This window comes from Alligator sinensis, unplaced genomic scaffold (genome assembly GCF_000455745.1).
Source record: "Alligator sinensis unplaced genomic scaffold, ASM45574v1 scaffold905_1, whole genome shotgun sequence".
Lineage (NCBI taxonomy): Eukaryota > Metazoa > Chordata > Crocodylia > Alligatoridae > Alligator > Alligator sinensis.
Genome location: NW_005842764.1, coordinates 559098 through 578061, shown reverse-complemented (window position 1 = coordinate 578061; position 18964 = coordinate 559098). Strand labels below are relative to the sequence as shown.

The following is an 18964-nucleotide window of genomic DNA, read 5'->3' as shown; positions in this document are numbered from 1 at the left end:
AGGACCACCAACACCTGAACTCTGCTACTGCTTCAGCAACAGACTCATGCCCAAAGTGAATGGGTCAGAGCGTAGCTTAAAGAAAACCTGCACTCTAAACAGTTCCCCCAGCCTGGGAGGCAAGCATGGATTCAAAACACTTTGTCATAAAAAGGAATAGTGTGAGGGCAGTTTTAGAGGAAGCTAAGAAACAAACACTAGTATGCATTTGCAAGTCTGGTTCATTTCTAGTATAAATCAAATATTTTGTATAGCTGAAGAGTGAGCATCGGTAGAAGTTGTTTTATCTGCAGTGCCCTCATTGCAGGATACAGCCCTTGGATACAGCTTTCTATGGTTTTGTGACCTGAATTTCTTCTTAGAACTATGCTACCCTCCCACTTACTCAGACACTTAATGATATAAGTGTTTCATCCCTTCAATTTGGCCTTCTGTTATGAACTCTAAGATTTCTATCATATGTTGTAAATATGTTTGTTCTCTTTGGTTACTGCATGTATTCATTCATGTGAACCATAGTTAGTGCTTCCCAAAACTAGGTGCCCTCACCCCCCAAATTGTCACCAATTTACCCTCAAACCCTAATAGTTAGAACAAACAAACATAAAACCTAGCACCAGGCCAGGGGCCCTCACGTATAGAATTGCAGTTGTAACCACAGTACTGTATGTAAAACTAAAGCTTCAAAAAAGCAATGCCTCATGTTTCACTGAACATCCCCTCCCACAAAACCCCATCCTCCCTGCCCAAGGGCCCAGGTTTTTAGTCTCTTTTTTCATTTTTGGTTTGTCAACACATCACTATGTCTGTCTACAAGGTAGAGGAGCTCCCTTTTGTTTGATGTAAGCTGAACGCCCTAGGGCGCTGAAGGGGTTAAGTGGAGGAAATTCTTGTCAACTTCAATAGGGACTCAGGCATTTTAAAGCATTTTCTGTAAGAGGATCCCAGTACATCTGACATCAGAGGCACAGCACATCAGATTTAAAGTAAAACCTTTCATTTACAGGTTTTTTTTAATACTTTCAGAGTGGCAAATATTCATATTGTGGTTTTGCACTAAAAATAAATTATTCCATTCACAGCCAACAACAGGTAGCTGTGGTTAGACCAAGCCACTAGTTAACTAATGAGTTGTGCACTGCAGTATCTATAGAAATAACCAGAACTCAAGACAAGTTCTAAAATAAGATTTCTGAGTCATTCTTGAAAATCATTCACTGCACAGTTAAAATGACAGGCTTACATTTAGGTCATATAAAACATATTTAGACTATTTTAAAAATGTAAAACAGTTTACATTTATATTGCTTAATTATAATAGCCTATTGTTTTCCATAATTTGAAAAATCGGAATGGCCTATTGTTTTCTTCTGGGAAGACTCAGGTGATCCTCAAATCCTAAAATAAATGATTTGATTTAATCTAAGGATCACCTGCTGCTCAAACATTTTGAAAGCAATTAATAACAACTCTTAAAAGTATTATAAATAAGGATCATTGACTCCTGAAAGTATGATGAAAAGTATTGTTCACCCTGAAGAAAGACAAATACTGAACAACACACTACATTTGTGTTCTGCTGTGTGATTTTTTTTTTTAGTGATAGCTTTTGGGGACAAGATCCTCAGCTGATGTAAAATCAACATAGGCAGAAGACAGGTCAGATTTGCACTTTATAGAATAACTAAATCAGAAATGAAAAAGCTTTTGTTAGCAACAGCTTACTTCATCAGATGCTGTGAAGAGACTGAAGTTAAGGAAACTAAGTTAATTTAAGTGAGCTGAGACCTGGGGCCATGAGTTGAAAAAATCCAATTAAATGCATTATCTTACCTGTGTGTATTTAAACATCACAAGCTCCAGATAATAAGGACTGCTTAATAATGTAGCTGTAGTTCTTGGTGGGAACAATTCATCTCCTCCTACAGGAAGATGCACAAGAAGGAATTTTGAAGGAGGAAGTTCCTTTTAAGGATCCTACCCTACCCTCACATAATTTTACTAAGAGAGAGGCACTTATCACATGCTCACAAGGAGGGCAGAAGCAGAGGGATCTAGAGAAAGCTAAGACCATATGTTCAAAAGCCCTGCACCTCCACATTTCTGGTCTCCAATGTCTCCCCAGACTCTGGTGGAACAACTCATGCAGTATTGCTTTTTCTGAGAATCTGCATAGGGGCAGCCTTAAAGAACCTGAGCTCAGACCCACAGTAGCTTCTGCATAGTATGTCTGGACCATGTTGGCAACAATTCACGTTAATGCAGGAATAGACTTAGTCTATGTTTATACAGCCCTTAGAAGAATAGGCTCCTTGGGTTCTTAAGGCACCTATACATGTGACTGAAGCCTGCTCCGACACATGCTAATTAGCAAATTAATGAAGTCTGTTGGAGCCTGCTAATTAGCAGTCATCTTACCTACTTACCTTCATGCTGGCAGCCCCGCTTTGTCCTGGGCTGCATGGATGGTAGGACTCCTGGTTCCCACTGGGGAGCCAGCATTTTATTTTAGTACGTTTTTTTCCCCCATAGATTTCACAGAGATTGTAAATTTTGCAATTTCAGCAAAATCTGTCCAATTGCAATTTAGGTAGGTCCCTACATATTTTCAGTAGCTCTGACCTTCTTTCCTACCATTCACTGATTTGCAGATTCTTCTTTGAAATTAGATTTTACAGTTTTTGGGACAGGGACTATATTTACCTGACAGGATGGATTGGAGCCAGGGGAAGATGCAAAGGAGGTGCAGTAGCACTGTCATTCAATCAGCTATTAGATGAAAGCACCAAAAAAACCCCACTACAGCACCTGATCTTTACAGATGCTGCAGAGCTGGGTTGAAGTAATGCACTGCCTCTTCTAGGCATGCGCGGGGGCTTGGTGCAGGAATGCACCAAGTTAAAAGTAAAGCATAATTTTTGTGCATTCTTTTTACGTTTGCAACAACCCACCAGCAAAAAACAAGGTCAATGCATATCACCCTTTTCGATCAGTTTTTTTAGGTCCCCAAATCAGATAAGAATTCCCTCTCTCCTTTCCCCTCCATGCTCAATGACATGTCCCCTCCCATCCCATTCTCCTCTCCCTGTCCTGCCACTGATGCTGTCCAAAGCTGACCCAGAGGACTAGAGCTGCAGAATTGTTCCTGCTCAAGTTCAGCCAGGCTGCACAGGGAGCTGGGCTCAGCCCAGGACAGCAGCTGTGGCAGCAGCATGCAGCTTCTTTCCTTCTGCCCAATCCCCCCCCAGGGTGTTCCCTGCCAGCCTGGAAGCAGGCTCAAAATGGAGAACCCACTTCTGTTGCCATCCTGGGCTGAGTCCAGCTGACAGGAGAAGCTCTAGAGTTCCCTCCACCACCAGGTCAGGTGGGGACATTGGCAGCAGTGGGAGAGAAAGGGGAGAATGGGAGAAGTGTGCCGGGAGTTTGGGAAGGATTCTTACCTGATTAGGGTATTTAAAAGTCTCAGGTTGCTTTTCCCAGGGTGTGGTCTGCCCACCATAGTGGGGAGGGGAGAGAGCTAGGGACAAGAGTGTACCCATGCCTGCAGCACTGCTTGCTGTTCCTACACCTCTCCTTACAAAATCCTGGATCCACCTAGGACAGAAGCCTCTGTATATAAATACATAAAATATAGTAAGAAAATTAGTATCTTCAATTTCATATTTATTTCACACTGAAATCCATTCCATCATCCAAGAGTGTTTTATTTACTGGGTAGGTAAACCAAACTTGAGAGAACTTTTATATACCACAGAGGAAGCAGAAGAGAAGAGTTTTTTTCCTCACCTCAAATTCTTGTTTGAATGTTACACAATGCTGTTAATTTTAGCAAAACCTGGTACTTTGAAGCATTTCTCTTTTCCTTCCCATTTCTCCCTGAAACACAAGAAGACAAATGCAGCTGTGAAGGTATTTTATTTCCCTTTTAAAAGATAGCTTAGACCTTCATAAAGCAATGCAAGCATGTGCACGTAGGCATTTTTTTCCAAGTTTGTGTGGTTGACTGCAGTTTACTTTGGCTTGCTTACATGAATGGAGCCACCACTATATTCAGTTGCCCTGGATCCTTTGAGGCAAAAAATGGAAGACTGTCTTGAAGCGATATGCCCAAAAAGCCGCTTTCTGGAAGAAATTAATTGTGGACCCTGGGTTGGAATTTGGGTAAAATATCCCAGATTAGATCAATTTACTTCAATTTAAAGGGTTGCATCACGTTGTTACAATTGCCACTTCCCTCAGAGTTTTCCTCCAGTATATCCTGTTCATATTTCCGTTAAATTAGTGCAAGTGTATGTAGATAAGGGGTGAAACCCCAGTCCCAATGAAGTAATTAGTTTTGCTGTTGACTTAATAGGGCCAAACATTTCACTTATTGCCTTCATTTAAAATAGCTAATGCCAGCACATTGGCTAGATTATCAAGACCCTAACAAATGTGTCATGGTAATCACATAAACACTCTTAAAGTGGATGGACTGAACAGGAGGCCTGTCTACACATCAACTATTTTGTTTAATGTAATTAATTGAATTTAAGAAAAAATATCAAATTAGGCACATTTCTCATTGTTCTGGAAAAGACACATTAGCGAGTGGGTGGATTATGACAATCTTTTTCCTTCCAGTTAACCTCCTGTTCTATAATGTGTCTGTTTTCTCCTCTTTTTAAAATTTTTTTTTATTTGTGTACTCTGAACATCTGGTATCAAGGCCTCACTGTTCTCTTGGGTACAAAGCTCAAGTATATTGGCCCCTCTCAGTGGAAACCTTCAAAATCATGTAGAAATCTAAAGGTTCCACAAGTAACCTAATCTATGACTAGGTCTAGAACATGCAGATGCGAAGGGAAAAAGAAATTACCTTTTCCAGATCTCTTTACGTGGAAAGATCAAATTTTAAGAATCGTCATCTAAGGAAATAACTTTTATGATGATGTTCAAGGAAAATGTAACTTTTTAACATAAATGCACAGCATCATTTTTTCATTAAAAAGTCACTCGTGAAGATTATAAATATACATCAAGATAAAAAAATAGGAGTAAACTGAGATTTTATGACAAATGGGAGTAAACTCAGATTTTAAGACAATCAGATATCGGGGGGAGGGGCGGATGAAGAGAGGAATGCTGTAAAACCAAACCAAACCAAACCCTAACATCCACTTTGATCTGATCTTGATAACTGTGGTTTTACCTGTATGATTTTAGTTGGTTATTCTGCACTTGGAGCTTTAAACAAAGATTTGTAATGTTAGTGACAAGCTTATACTGTGTCAATTGTATTTGTTTTTTTTTAATTCAAACTGAAACATTTTATTGTGTCAAGCTCTTAGGTCCAGTCTTTTTTGGGGATGAGGTCTGTGGCTGGGTCCCCTTTCTTCATGGAAGCTGTTTCAGTTTCGGACTCTGCTGTGTGGCATAGGGTCAGTTAATACTGAGTCAGCTGTAGAGGCTCTCTCTCCCACCCAGGAGTCAGGGACAAAGTCAGTTTTGAGGTTCGTAGGCAATGTGGAGAACATGGTCTCCAAAAACACACTGGCAACCTACAGAAATTTCAGAGAACCTACCTGTTTAAAACTATAACCCTATGTTTGGGCAGGGAGATGAGGCAGAAGAAAATAGTCACATCCCTTGGAGGACTATAGCAAACTCAAAAAGTTTCTGGTCCCAACTCAGGCGAGGAGATTCATTTATCAAACTATTGATAGTGACAAACATCTCTCTTATCTTCTCTTTGACACAATTTAAGCATCTTATATTTTATAATGATGGCAAAATTGGCTCTTCTGTTTTGGTCTCCTGTTGACGGCACTAGAAGTCATATCAGTTCAAAAGGCTCACTACTCATAATCAAAGTAGGCTACTTGATTTGTTAAAACAATCAGAAAAAAATATGACAGACTTTTATATGAATTATCACTTGTCTAGAATAATTAAAAGAACATCAATAAAACCCACATACTGCTTATCTGAAAATATTGTTATAAACAACACAGAGAAGATAAAGAGGAAGAGTTTCTCCATTTTTCTACTTTATTTATGTTCGTGCATTGGATAGTACGTCTGGGTATCTGACAGAAAAGCCAGGATAGAAGAGACAAAAAAAAAAAAGAAGAAAGAAAAGAAACCCAAAGCTGAGAAGCATTATGGTACCAAACTATTTTCAGCTTTAAAAACCGTATTGTCTCTAATTTCAAATATGGATTGTTATTAAGTGTAACAACTTAAAAAAATACTTAACAATGCACCTACATTCTGAAGCATGCTTTATGTCAAAGATTGCTGTTATTTAGTTTCATTTCTGTTGAAGCTTAGTGGAATTGTCTTGTTCCCAATATTTCACTTCTTAGCAACTGAACTTCAACAGCTGAATTTTCTTTAGAGTGAGATAACCAGTAAAATGGCAATGGACGTTCTACTCTCTCTCTCTCTAACACCCATATTCACTACTAAACAATAAGGTCAAATTCACATGCGTCACCTAATTCCAGCCACAAAGTGTTGAAAAAAAGGTTTGAGACATATTGCTTCATACACATGTACAACAGATGCAAGTGACCTATTTCGACCTACCTTTCTATGTAGACTGAAACTGTCGCTCAAAGTTAAAATTTTGGCTCTGAAAACATCCAGTCTTCCTGGAAAACTGACTCTTGTGACGTATCATGTACATGGAATGACTCGACAGATTCTGGTTATTCCAATTTATTCTAAACATAACCTTCAATGTTTGAATGTCTCAGCCACCACTTCCCTGGCCAAGTATATTCAGTAGTTGGACCCACTGCAGATAGGTATGGTATGAACAGGCAGACAGGCCAGTCCGAAAGACTCTTGGTGCCTTTCTCTAGATACAGAACAAAAGAATCCTACTTCAAGCAAATTCTTTGTTCCCTTGTGTTCACAGGTAAGCTTCCAAGCTATGTATTTAACAGTCATTAGGACAGAAGAGGCACAATTAGCGCTAGAATTGTAGTAGTGGAACCTGGCATGATCTAAAAATACTGTACCAGTCAATAACAAATGTCTTATTTGATGAGGGGAGTGTTGTTGGCAAATATTCCATGAAAAACAAGCTACATTAAACTGTAATTTCATTTTCCCATAATCTAAATGATGTTCAATAAATGAAAGTAACCAGTATCCTAGAACCTTTGGGTTTGGGATCAAACACACGTGTAAAACATTTGAAATCTCTTAAAAAACACAGTACAAGTATGACATGGTAATCATTTTCCTCCACCTCATCATAAAACTGTCAAAGAACGAGCACGCTCATGAGAAAAGCACATTTCATACTTTTCTTTCATCTCCTCCACTAACAGCAGCAAAAAAACCTTTATGTATGCAAAGAAGAAACAGGTACAAGCAGGAAGAAGTATGTAGTTAAGTAAAATAAATAAAAGAAAATTCATAGGGGTCTCCTCAGTTAGCAAAAGCCTTACAGAAAAAGAAAACAGTTGACACTACAGTATAGTGGGACAGATGAAACGTTATATGTATGTACATACAGAATTTCAGTACAGAATCCTTCTGCTTCCAATAAGACAGCTTTATTTGGATTTCTAATTTTCCTGTTTCCAATCAGCTTTTGACAACTTCCATTTTTCTAAAAAAAGGTTATTTTCTGCTTGTTTTCCATTAAAAAAAACAACAAAGGACCAGAACTCAGTACTTTATTAATTAGGAGAGGATAGACATAGTATAACTTTGTTATGCTTTTGGCTCCTTTAGTGCTCCTGTCACCCCAGTCTGCTATTTATTTAGGGTTAGCCAATACACTGCTGACATTTTAAGGAAGAAATGCTACCCAACTGCTATTCAAAACAGACACTACTCAATCAAGTGGACCCTCGTGTTCAGCCAAATTTGTTTGCAGACCTTTGTGCTCCTGTGACTGAGAAATCAGTCACTGCAAGAAATTAGTACCTGCCCCATTTAAACATACCTAATACAAGACAGACCATAACTATATCCTTCAGCAGCTAATACCTGAAAGTAATAGTAATATAACAACTGACTGCAGAATAGGAAAGCCCATGCTAAGCCATATGGGCTAATTAAGAAAGCACTATTTACATGTGCAAGTTTAAAACTTGATTTCCTATTAAGGCAAGTCTTTTTATATTTCAGTGTTCAAGAATGGTGAGTAATTACAATGCACAAGTGATAAGCAAATTATACACACTGCATTATCTAATCAGTCTTGCTATGGCCAAGTATCAAGCAACTTTCATGTGGCACAAGTAGAAATTTTTAAAAGGAAACAAAAAAAAGAAAATATAAAATGAATATGAACACACAACTATTACTGCTCTCCAACTAAAAATTATCAAAAGAACTGTGGACTTTTAAACTGTGCATTAGTTGAATGAATACATTCATCATTCATTTGAGGGGCAACTACTTTCCATGACACAAAATATATTTTATTTTCATGTTCAGTATCATACTTTACCTTCCTAACACAACTCAGTTCCCTCACGCTGCTTTGATCATTACCTTCAGGGGAAAAAAATGCCTTAAACCACTAAAGAATAACAAAAAACGATTAAGTTTTTGAGGCTGTTAATTGGGTTATCCACTTAGCTTTATTGAGGTGTTCTCCTCTAGTTCCCATCTGCAACTTTCACACCTAATATGAAGGGAAATTGCAAGCCTGCATTTGTTTAAAATAATATTTCATCACCGGTATATTAACTGTCAGCCTGATTCTCCAAGTCCCTACCTAAGGCAAAATACACACTGAAGTCACAGAGTTGACTGACTAGAAGATGCAAGATCAGAACTATGAAACATTAAAATAACAGACTGAGCTAAGAGGGAAGTGTTTTTCTCTTCCATAGAGAAATGTTTAAAATTGCCAGGAGAGGACTCTTCATTGAATAAATTCTGTTCTTCATGTCTTTCTTAATATGGAAAAAGATGTGCATTTTTCAATTGGGTTAGCTCAGTTCAACAGAAAACTGCTCAACCCTCATTAAAGCACAGGCATATCTGAAGACAATATTGGCTTTGCCTGGACCAGTTAATCTCATCTAAATTAGGATTTCAGTTTTTAAGAGTTTTAAATAAACTCATTAGCCTGGATGTGCTAGCTAACACATTTAAGAAAAGCTAGTGTGATACATGTTCAATATAAAGCTGAGACAACTTCATCCCATTAAGTGGCACATGTTAATTAAGAACAAGTAGCATCACAAAATCCTAGTCTGGTCTAAAGGGCAAGTAATATGTTCAACTGAAGCAAGGCCTTGACCAGTTATCTCTAATTAATAATTGAGTTGATGATAATCTTTCTTACATGGATTCAGTAAGAGCAAACATCTGGGGGAAATAGGGAAAAACAATGCATCAGTGAAGATAATAACTAGTCTGTACAATATATAATATAAAAAATAGGATTTGGGTTTGAGGTCTTTTTGCGTCCATGCACTTAAAGTAATATACAACTTTAATTTGTCAAATTGCAATATGTTAATGTTAGGATATGTTCAAATATACATTTTTTAAGGTAAGGCACCAAGGACTCAGAGTTCAATATCCACATTAAGTTCATTTTTACAAGGTAACAAACTTATTGATTCCTAAATAGTTGCATTTTTATATACAAGCATGCCATCTGAGGCAATGACTCCTCAAATAAGTTGGCTATTTGCATATTTCATTGGTTATTTTTAATCAAGATACAAGACCTGTAAATGCCAGTTTTGCCTCATTTAAAAAACTAGATGCAACAGAAAGGAATACTTAGAGAGTAATTAACTCCTTCCATGTCGAATGCACAGCGTCTAAATAAAAGATATTGACCAACAAAGAAAAAGATTGTATTACTTCCATAAACAAAATACCAGTAGCAACAGAACTTGTATACTATTGGAATAAACCAAACTCTGCTAGTAAATTCCACTTCAATATGCAAAGATGAGTTACTGACTTTTTATACACCCCAGCAGCCAGTCAGTGGTGCCGAGAGAGGAAAAAAAAACTGGCTCGATTTTTCTACACCAGGGAGGAAGAAAAAAAAAAAAAAAAAAAAAAGGAAGGCTTATGTATCAACTATTTTTCATTTCCAAACTAGTTAAGGCTTGCACCTTTTAATTTCAGTTGATGATTGATAACCAATAGATGCGCACACAAAGAAAATAAGATTTTTCAGCACAGCAAATTCACGTAAAACATCCAAATCGTCTGAACACTAGTTAAAATTAATGCACAGAAGGCCATAATAATAAGCAACCCCAAGCTTGAACTTCTAATGAATCGAGTTCTTAATTATTAATTATAACCTTATGTTTGTTGGATAGGATTTAGAAGGCTGTGTGATTTCTTAAATGCCAACATACAAATACACAAAATCAGCACTAAGGCCTTTAGACCTGGAGAGACATGCTCAGAACAGGAAATGATAGTTTGTTAATAAAGAAAGGTAAATCATTCTCTAGACTTCCGGTGGGAAACTTGGCAGTGAAAGGATTTTGACCTCAGTGGAAGGTAACTGCCACAAATGACAAATCGAGTAAGCAATTTTTTTCTTACAAGTGAGGCAAACATTTGACGTAAGGCTGGACTACAGTCAGATCTGTCATTCTGTAGCATATTCTTCTGTTTTTAAGAAATAATCTTGATAACTCCCTGTCCTGATGATATTAGTTGTCCATTTTTTTTCCTGAGTACTCAAGCTGTATAAATTTAATATTCTTGTGACTGATTATTTCCTATTTAAAATATAAAAGCTCATCACTTACTAGATTAGGTTAGCTTTCATTGAATATTATACCTAGTCTGGAATGAATTAATGCATTTTTATATGTTCATTTTCCTCTTATGCTACAAGAACAGCCATTCACACCATTACTGCAAGGGCAAGGAATCTGTCTCGTATTCAATTGAAATACTAAAAAAAATACATTTAATTTTTCCTTTTGCCTTAAGTTCTCAAATCATCTTGATGTCTTAGCCATACTATGGACACATTTCTTTGAAACTTATTAAAACAGAAAAAAATGATTTTCCAATTATGAGTAATAAAGATAATGGGGAAAAAATGACAAGCAGCCCAGTTTAATTTCAAACGTTAATATATTTTTCTATTTTATAGTGAACATATGCATCTGTCACCCCTTATTTGCAGCAACTATGACGTTCTCATAAAAGGGATGAAATTTGTAAGATGCCTCTTAAAATAAATATTTCTTTTTTTTTTATAAAATAATAAAACTTCAAATAAATATTCTTTACACTAAACAATATGTTGAAAAAATTAGAAAATAAAGGCTGAATTTTACTGTAACTGTACAATATACATGAAGTCCAAAGGGAAATCAGAGTCTTGTAATAGAAGGGTTCCGTAAGGCAAAATACAATCTAAAAACATACTGATTGATTCACATTCTTCCGAATGTACAACATATTAGTATAATATTTTGTGACCGTGCCACGTTCTATGACACCACTTGTTTTTCACAGTTGAAAATATTATCGTATATACAAAAATATAGAACATTATCTCTGGCAGAAAAAATGAAAAAAGGAGTCATTAACTAATTTACAAATCTTGCAAGTACTATTCACAAAGGACAGAGTTGCCTAGGAGTGTCTATGTTGCTTTAGCTTATGCAATAGGTGGATCACAAAGTACTGTATCCCATTTTTGAGCTCCATTAGATGGGTTCTAACAAGCATATCAGTTAAGATGGCACACACAGAAAAGCATTTCACTGCAAACAACAAAGTATATCCCCAACCCTCCTACTACAGTGCCAAAATTACAGCTGTTTAGTTGGTTGCATATGTATGTTAAAATAATTCTTATTACTTTAGTACTCCTGATTAGTGATGCTATGTTGACTTTTCAAAGTTCCTAGGGGGGACATTTGGAACTTTGCAGCAAACGGTGTTTGAGTGCTTACAGCGGCATCCAGGCCTATTTACCCGGTCATAACACCCCTGGCACAATTTAAGGCAACCCTTGGCTGGTAGGTAACACCACAAGCAAGGCAAAAATAGAGACACAACACCCATGGCAGACCACCTAGTGCAGCAATGTGACTGACTGCAAGAGCACGGGTTGTCAGCACAGTTGTCCTCATCATCATTAGAACAGTGATAGAAGAGGCCCTTCACACAGCAAACACAAGTCCCATAATCAACCACGTTCTGGGCTGAGCAAAGACATTGCTTGTCACAGATCCAATATGATGGGAGGGTCCTCGGATAAGTGCACTCCTTACACTTACATTTCCCACAGTCCTCACACCTATAAGCATGCATGCCCAGGTCTTCTTTGCTTGGAGGCTTCAGCTCACTTGACTTGAGCTCAGACTTGGGCTGCACCCGGATTATCCCATCAGCAACAGGCCCAGAAGATGATCCTAAAAGTCTGTGTTCAGATGAGATACTGCTTGTACTTGTCCTTGTACTGCTCCGTGAACCTGTGCTGACTGTGCTAATGGAACGGGACAGAGGTGCCCGAGGAGAAGTGTGCATCTGCGGATGCTGGATCCTAAAATGACGATGCTCAGACAAGCCATGCAGTCTTTCATTTTTCTGCTGGGCAGCTGGACGAGGGGAAGGTTTAACACCCAGTCTTGGAGCCACTGTAGGTCCCTCTGTGTACTCATTTGTATTTCGGATGGCCCTGATCTGGTCCAAAGACAACACATGAACCTGCTGCGTCAGAACATCTCTCACGTCAGATTCTCCATGCTGCCTCCCACTGTCACGACGAACCTGTAGCAAGGACTGCGACCCACTGCCATTCTGAGCTCTTGTCTCCATCAGTACCCTGAAGAGTGATCACTCCAGCAGGCTTAGAACACATCTGAAATCCTGCAGCAACAAAGAAAGGATTCACTATTGCAAGACATTTTACATACATGTTTTATCCTGAAAGGTCCCAGAGCATTTCACAAATTAAACACACCCATCACCATCAAAATGGAGCTGCATCTTGGGTGGAGTACAGGAGCCAGCCAGCCAAATACATTGTGCTTTGCTAGTTTTTGGCCAAGGTCATTTTTACTCTTTTTAAAAAGCACTAACAAACAGAATTTTCTACATGCCTACAGAGCTCTTTTTTTTTTTTTTTTTTTTTTTTAAGAGGAATCCAACACCCATAAGTAAGTGACACAAAATGTAAGAAGAGGGCTTTGATAGCTCAGGCAGGATTTAAACCTGTGGTTTCAGGAAAGATGGGCATTTAAACTTGATGCTGAGACCTCCCAGCCATTCTCTAGCTAAACTATGGATTTTAACATGCTTAACATTTTGCCACCTAAAGCAACTCTCTCTCATGTGACACAACTAAACATATATTTTATACAAAAAAAAGGCTACAAGCATGTTGACAAGTATAGTATGACCTGTTGATGACAGACCTGATTCTTCAAGTTTATTTAAAATTGGATAATATCTTCGTAGGCTCTTTACATATTATATTTTACATAATGTAAATAGGAAATGTTAGTTTAATGCAAATGGTCCCAAGATAAGCAATAAAAAGGAATAAAATGTTTGAGGTTAGACATTAACCGAGTTAGTGCTACCACTTCAACAGCATAAGTAAAGCATCTCTACAATATTTTAGTGTGTCATGCTCATGTACTCCACTGCAATTATTTTAAGAATCAGTAAGAGAAATGCAATATGGCAAGAAGTTTCTAACTAAATACCACCACAGAATTGTCTTTACATTTCAAAACGCATATAGATTGTAAATCAAATTGTGGACATCACCAAAAAAGACAGCGACTTGTGGGGCAGAAACATGGAGAATGCAATCTATGAAAGACTAGAATCCAAGAATAATATTTAAGGACACTTTTTAAAACACTCCCAACAATACAAGTTATTAAAAATGGAGATAGCCATAAGTATGGAAATCCCATAAAATTAAATTAATGCAAGACCAGTATCACAAATGTAAAATGCACCATATACCAATAATTATGTTAAACCTTGATCTTAAATATCTTTCCTCTAATGTTATCTTAAAGTAGACAAAGTGCATTAGCCACATAAGGATTCAAAGTAATATTTTAAAATCAAATCCAAATATGTACCTTCCTTCTTACAGACTACACAGAAAGAGCAGCATAGTAATGAATGTGTACAGGGTAACACTAACATTAAGTAATACCATACAACATAAATGTTAAATACCATAGAACAAGAACTTTTGCAATAAATGCCTCAATAGCTGGTCTTTCTCCTGGTAGAAAAAGGAAAGAATATTATCTTAACTCCTAGTTATTTTTCAAGGCAAAACAAGATTTTAAAATCTTCACAATTGGTCCCTTTCACAAGAAGAACAAATACGGTTTTAACAGCAAATATTATATGTATTAATTATTTGTTCAGTCATGTTTTCACCCATGCATATTATCAAATCACAGAGCTGAGAGTGTGAAAACAATCTTAACAAACTTGTCTTACACCCGTGCCTGTTTATTTCAAATTAAGCCTCTTGTGAAGAAAAAAGTTTAAATACAACATCCAGAATAGACATTAGAACCTATTTAAGGACAAAAAAAGAAAAGCTGAATTCTTCCCTACTTCAGAAGAGCTTTACAACACCATATGTCCTTGTTCCTCTCCTCCAGTGAGGCTTAAGCTAACTTCCAAGAGCAAAGAGAGACTTTTAATCAAATACTGCATCCCAAGAAATGATAATCCCATCTAAAAGTATAACTGACCCGGACTTGTAGGTCCTTAGAAAGACAGAGGTCTTGAAAACTGAACTCCTTCAAGCAACAAGGTGAAAGCTGCAGAAGAAGATATTGCTCTTTTCTTCCTTTCCTTTTATAGGCTTCATCTTTGTCCAGAACAACATGCTCAGCAGGTGGGACACAGCAATCCCTTCATTCTCTCAGGACTGACTGATACTGCAAATGGAACCAACAGCTTCACAAATGCAGACAACCTGGAGATAAACAGGAGACATCCTTTGGGATAGAGGTGGGAGGAGGCTGCGGAAGCCACCTTATCAGGAAAGTCAAGCCAATTTTTCCTTTTAACTATTTCCCCCTTCCCCTCCCCCAAGAGATGTTTGAAAGAGTCTCATCCACTTGGGTTATGTAAAGCCTCCTACATAACTTCTCATTGGAGGGAACATCTCCAAGACAGTTCAGAAAAAATGCAGGTTTCTCCTTCAGATAAGCTATCCTAAGTACCAGTTTATACTCCAGGAAGTCAGCTGCAGGAAGCCTTGCCAATGCTCCTACTACTTTATCTATTTTGAGTCACTTGTGTCCATTTCAGCCAAATCCTCAGATTATGAACTGCAAAGTAGTGATCACAAGATTTTTAGCATAACAAACAGCTCTTGAATTTTATTGCACTGGAAGCTTGCTGTCTAGCTTGATATACCCCTTTTACAGGACAAGATGCAAACTCCCTGCACTTACTCTCGTTTCTGAATGTAAACTTGCCTACAATTCTTTCAGGAAAGCAGGACTCTTCCCCTCTGATCTCGGTTGATTTCAATTCCTCCCCCCCTCCTCCCCCTCCCTACCGCCTAAGAACATGGTACAGCAGAAACACTTGCTTTTTTGTGATAACACGATTCACCACTTCCAAAAGCCAAAGTCCACTCACTTGCAGAGTTGAAATGCCATGACTGCTAATTGGGCTTGGAGGGGGGGATTAGGGGGCAGGATTTCAGTTTTTGTAGGTTTGGGAAAGTTTAAAAAGCAAAGTGCGCCTTGTATTTGCTGTGGAAAAACCCATGCCTTGTTGGCTGGAAGGAGGCAAGCCTAAAGGGGGAAAAGTTCTCTGCCCATGAATTTCTGTTTTGTCTCAAAGCCCCTTTGCAATGCACCCCCACCCCCATACTCCACCGCACGCGCGCACATACACACACACGCACACACACACACCAACCACCGCCTCTCTTTTGAAAGTGCTTTGAAACCCCCATTAAGGGCTGAGTGTGTGATCAGACTATGGATTAGGGCAAAAGGGACTTTACCATCAGGGTGGGGCAAACTAACACAGAAACAGCTTGCTGAAAACACCAGCAATTTCCAGAGCCTGTTACAAAAAGCAAACCAACGCACACACCACTGAGCGTCCCCCCTTGCTCACCTTCCTCGAAGAGATTCAATCCGACACACCAGAAACTCAGACTTGTTAAGGGGATGATGGGGCGGGGGAAATCATAAGTATATGGCACACATAGACACACACACACACAAGCCCGCATATCTATCAAGCGTGAGCTCATTTCCGAATGGCACGGATCTCCCAATGCAATTCTACAATGGTGCAAATCTTCTGTTGAAGCAGGGATTGCTAAATCGATCAAGCACGGGAAACAAAACAGTCTGAAGTCTAACCCTCCTCCACCTCCCCCGCTCCAACAAATCTTTATTTAAAAAAAAAACAAGCAAAAAACCTGGAGAGAGGCTCTAACAAGACGTCCCTGTCTGTAACTCTCAGAAGCTGCAACTGACCAAAGGAGAAGTGCAACTGACCAAGGGAGAATACAGCAGGCAAAGAAGTCACGCCAGCGGCTTCCAAGCTTTGCAACATGCACAGGCATTTTCTTCCTGCAAATGCTCCAACCTGAGTGTAGATTTCCGCCCCTCAACTCTCCCCCACTCTCCCCAATGGCGCGGAGCTGGGGGCTCCCTCCCTGCCAAGTCATTTCGAGGAGAAACCAACTCGACACAAACCTCCAGCCCCATCCGCACTCTCCCCCTTCCCAGCCCTCCGGAAAAAAAGAAATCTCTGAAAGTCCCAGCTCCTCTCTAGGGAGGCAAGCTAGGCTGGGAGGGAACCTGCAGGGATTGCAAGAGGCATCGGCCTGAAAACCTACGTTTGCACGAGTTTTTTGGGGAACAACCGGGCTATGGGGGTGGGGTGGGGGGGGGGAGAACAAAATAACCAGCTTGTTTTGCAAAGAAGAGACTCTTACCGTGATCGCGGCGTTGCACCAAACCCCTCTCTCTTGTATTTTCTTCTTCCTGTGGTTTGCAAATAAATCCAGCCCTAGCAAAAAAAAAAAACAAAAACAAAAACTTTTCCAAACTGCTTTAGTCCAACTTGCAAGTGATTATCAGAATAATCATAAGAGGAAAAAGGGGGAAAAATCAGAGCAAAGTCACCTTCCCTCTCTCTTCAGATCGATTATAAATATTTATGGATAGGTAAATACAGATGCATACATATAGAAAAAACAAAACAAAACTCTCCAGATCGGGGCGCGTTTTTCTTTGCTCCGAGAAAAAAAAAAAATCACTCGTACAATTTCCTCTTTTTTTTCCCCCTTCAATGAGCAGGAGGCCGAATCGCCAAATACCAAGTCACTTTTTTTGTTGTTGCAAATGATCAAGGAGAGGGAGGGCAGGGGGAAAAAAAAGCCACAACACAGAAAATCAAGTGGATCTACAATAAAATCCCAAAGCTTTTCTTCCACTGAGCTCCTCCAAAAAAAGGCAGCTTGTGCAATGTAGCCGTTCTGCTGAGAAGCTGCTTGCTCCAAGCTCCCCCCTCTCTCTCTTTAGCTTTCTTGCTCCCTCTGTGAGCGTGTGTGTTACAGGCAGCTCCGTGGTTTGCAATCGGGGGGGGGGGGGTAGGGGGGTGTTTTGGAAGCGCAGAGGATTTGTGGTGGTGGTTGTTGTTGCGTGTTTGGAGGAGGTGGAGGAGGAGGCTGATTTGAGATCTGAGCTGGAGGGGCTCGGCGCTTTTCTGCTCACTCTCTCGCTCCCTCGCTCCCTCTCTCTCTCTCTCTCTCTCTTTTTCTTTCCGGAGGAGGTAGGGTGATTTCTCTGCAAAAGCAGCAGTAAATGGCGTCATGTGGATCTGAGGAGGAACAGAGCAGTTGTTGTCCCAGAGGATATATCGCATCCGGTCCCAGCTCATTGGCTCTGCGGGGCTACATTCACTCACACTCCCAGCGCCCTGCCAGCACTCGGAGCCGCAGGAGGCATTCAAAAGGGCAACAGCACCGAGTAAGCCAGAGAGGGAGGCGGGCAACTTGTACTGCAATTGCAGCAAGCAGCGCTACTACTATTACTATTACTACGACTACTATTATTGCTGCTGCTTTTTGGGCCCTATCGTCGCTACGGGGCTGCTGGCTGCAGTAGTAGCAGCAACTCCAGGGCCATTGTGCCTTTTTTTTTTTTGTGTTGGATTTTTTGTTGTTGTGTAATAACTTTTGAAGCACACAGAGTCAGACAAGTCCCTGGGATCCTCAGGCGAACTGGTTGGTGGTGACGGGTGAAATGCATGCTTGAGGAAAACCCCTTTGGTGTGTTTTTTTTTTTTTTTTTTTTGTTTTGTTTTAAAGAAACAACTACAATTTGTTTTCAGAAAGTGTTAGTCTCACCAGGAGGGTAGTAAAGCACTGGAACAAGCTATCCAGAGGCTGTGGAGTCTCCATCCTGGGAGTGTTTTATGACCTAGGTAGACAAAGCCTTGGCTGGGATGATCTAGAATGGGGATAGTCCAGTTCTGAGCAGGGGGTTGGAGTAGATGACCTCCTGAGGCCCCTTCCACTCTTTTTCTATGATAAATATAATCTACAGATCTATAGTTTCCACTCTTATTTATATTTATACCTGATAGAGATTTATATTGCACATAAATAAAAGTTGGAAAACAGCTGTTTCCATTCATTCACCTGTCATTTGGAGAAGGGGGGCAAGGATCCTTTTTGGGGTCCTGCCTGATGGTATAGAACCCTTCTTTTAATCCATAGGCTAGTACCAGTCACCACCTTGCCATCCTTCTCCCACAAACAGGGGTTTAACACATAGCAGCTGGTTGCTCTGAATCTGCATGCCCTACCCCATAAGGAAGTGTCCCCTAGGTTGTTTTTCTGGTGGTTTTCTTTGACGTGAGGGTGTATTGTAATAGAATGGGTACTAAAAAAACAAAACAACAGAAAACATAGCAAGAGGATGAAAAATATAGGCCTAGCTGTTTAAAGGGCTGTGACAGTCAAGTCATAGACAGGCAA

The 18964-nt window shown here is 39.4% G+C and overlaps 1 protein-coding gene across 7 annotated transcripts; it reads right to left on the bottom strand.

Moving 5' to 3' along the window:
- Positions 1-3786: 3786 nt before the first annotated feature.
- Positions 3787-17542, bottom strand: SPRY2 (sprouty RTK signaling antagonist 2). Of its 7 annotated transcripts, none has more exons than XM_014525223.2 (4): positions 17106-17542; positions 16916-16989; positions 14694-14920; positions 11079-12828 (listed from the first exon to the last, which is right to left on the bottom strand). In XM_014525223.2, the coding sequence occupies exon 4, from the start codon at positions 12775-12777 to the stop codon at positions 11839-11841; it is 939 nt and encodes a 312-aa protein (XP_014380709.1). In that variant the 5' UTR covers positions 12778-12828; positions 14694-14920; positions 16916-16989; positions 17106-17542; the 3' UTR covers positions 11079-11838. The 7 variants fall into 7 exon arrangements, 6 of the variants coding, with proteins under 6 accessions (XP_014380709.1, XP_014380710.1, XP_014380708.1 ...); XM_014525224.2 differs by having other exon boundaries at positions 14694-14882; XR_003096457.1 differs by lacking the exons at positions 11079-12828; positions 14694-14920 and adding an exon at positions 3787-3876 and having other exon boundaries at positions 17106-17239.
- Positions 17543-18964: the final 1422 nt, after the last annotated feature.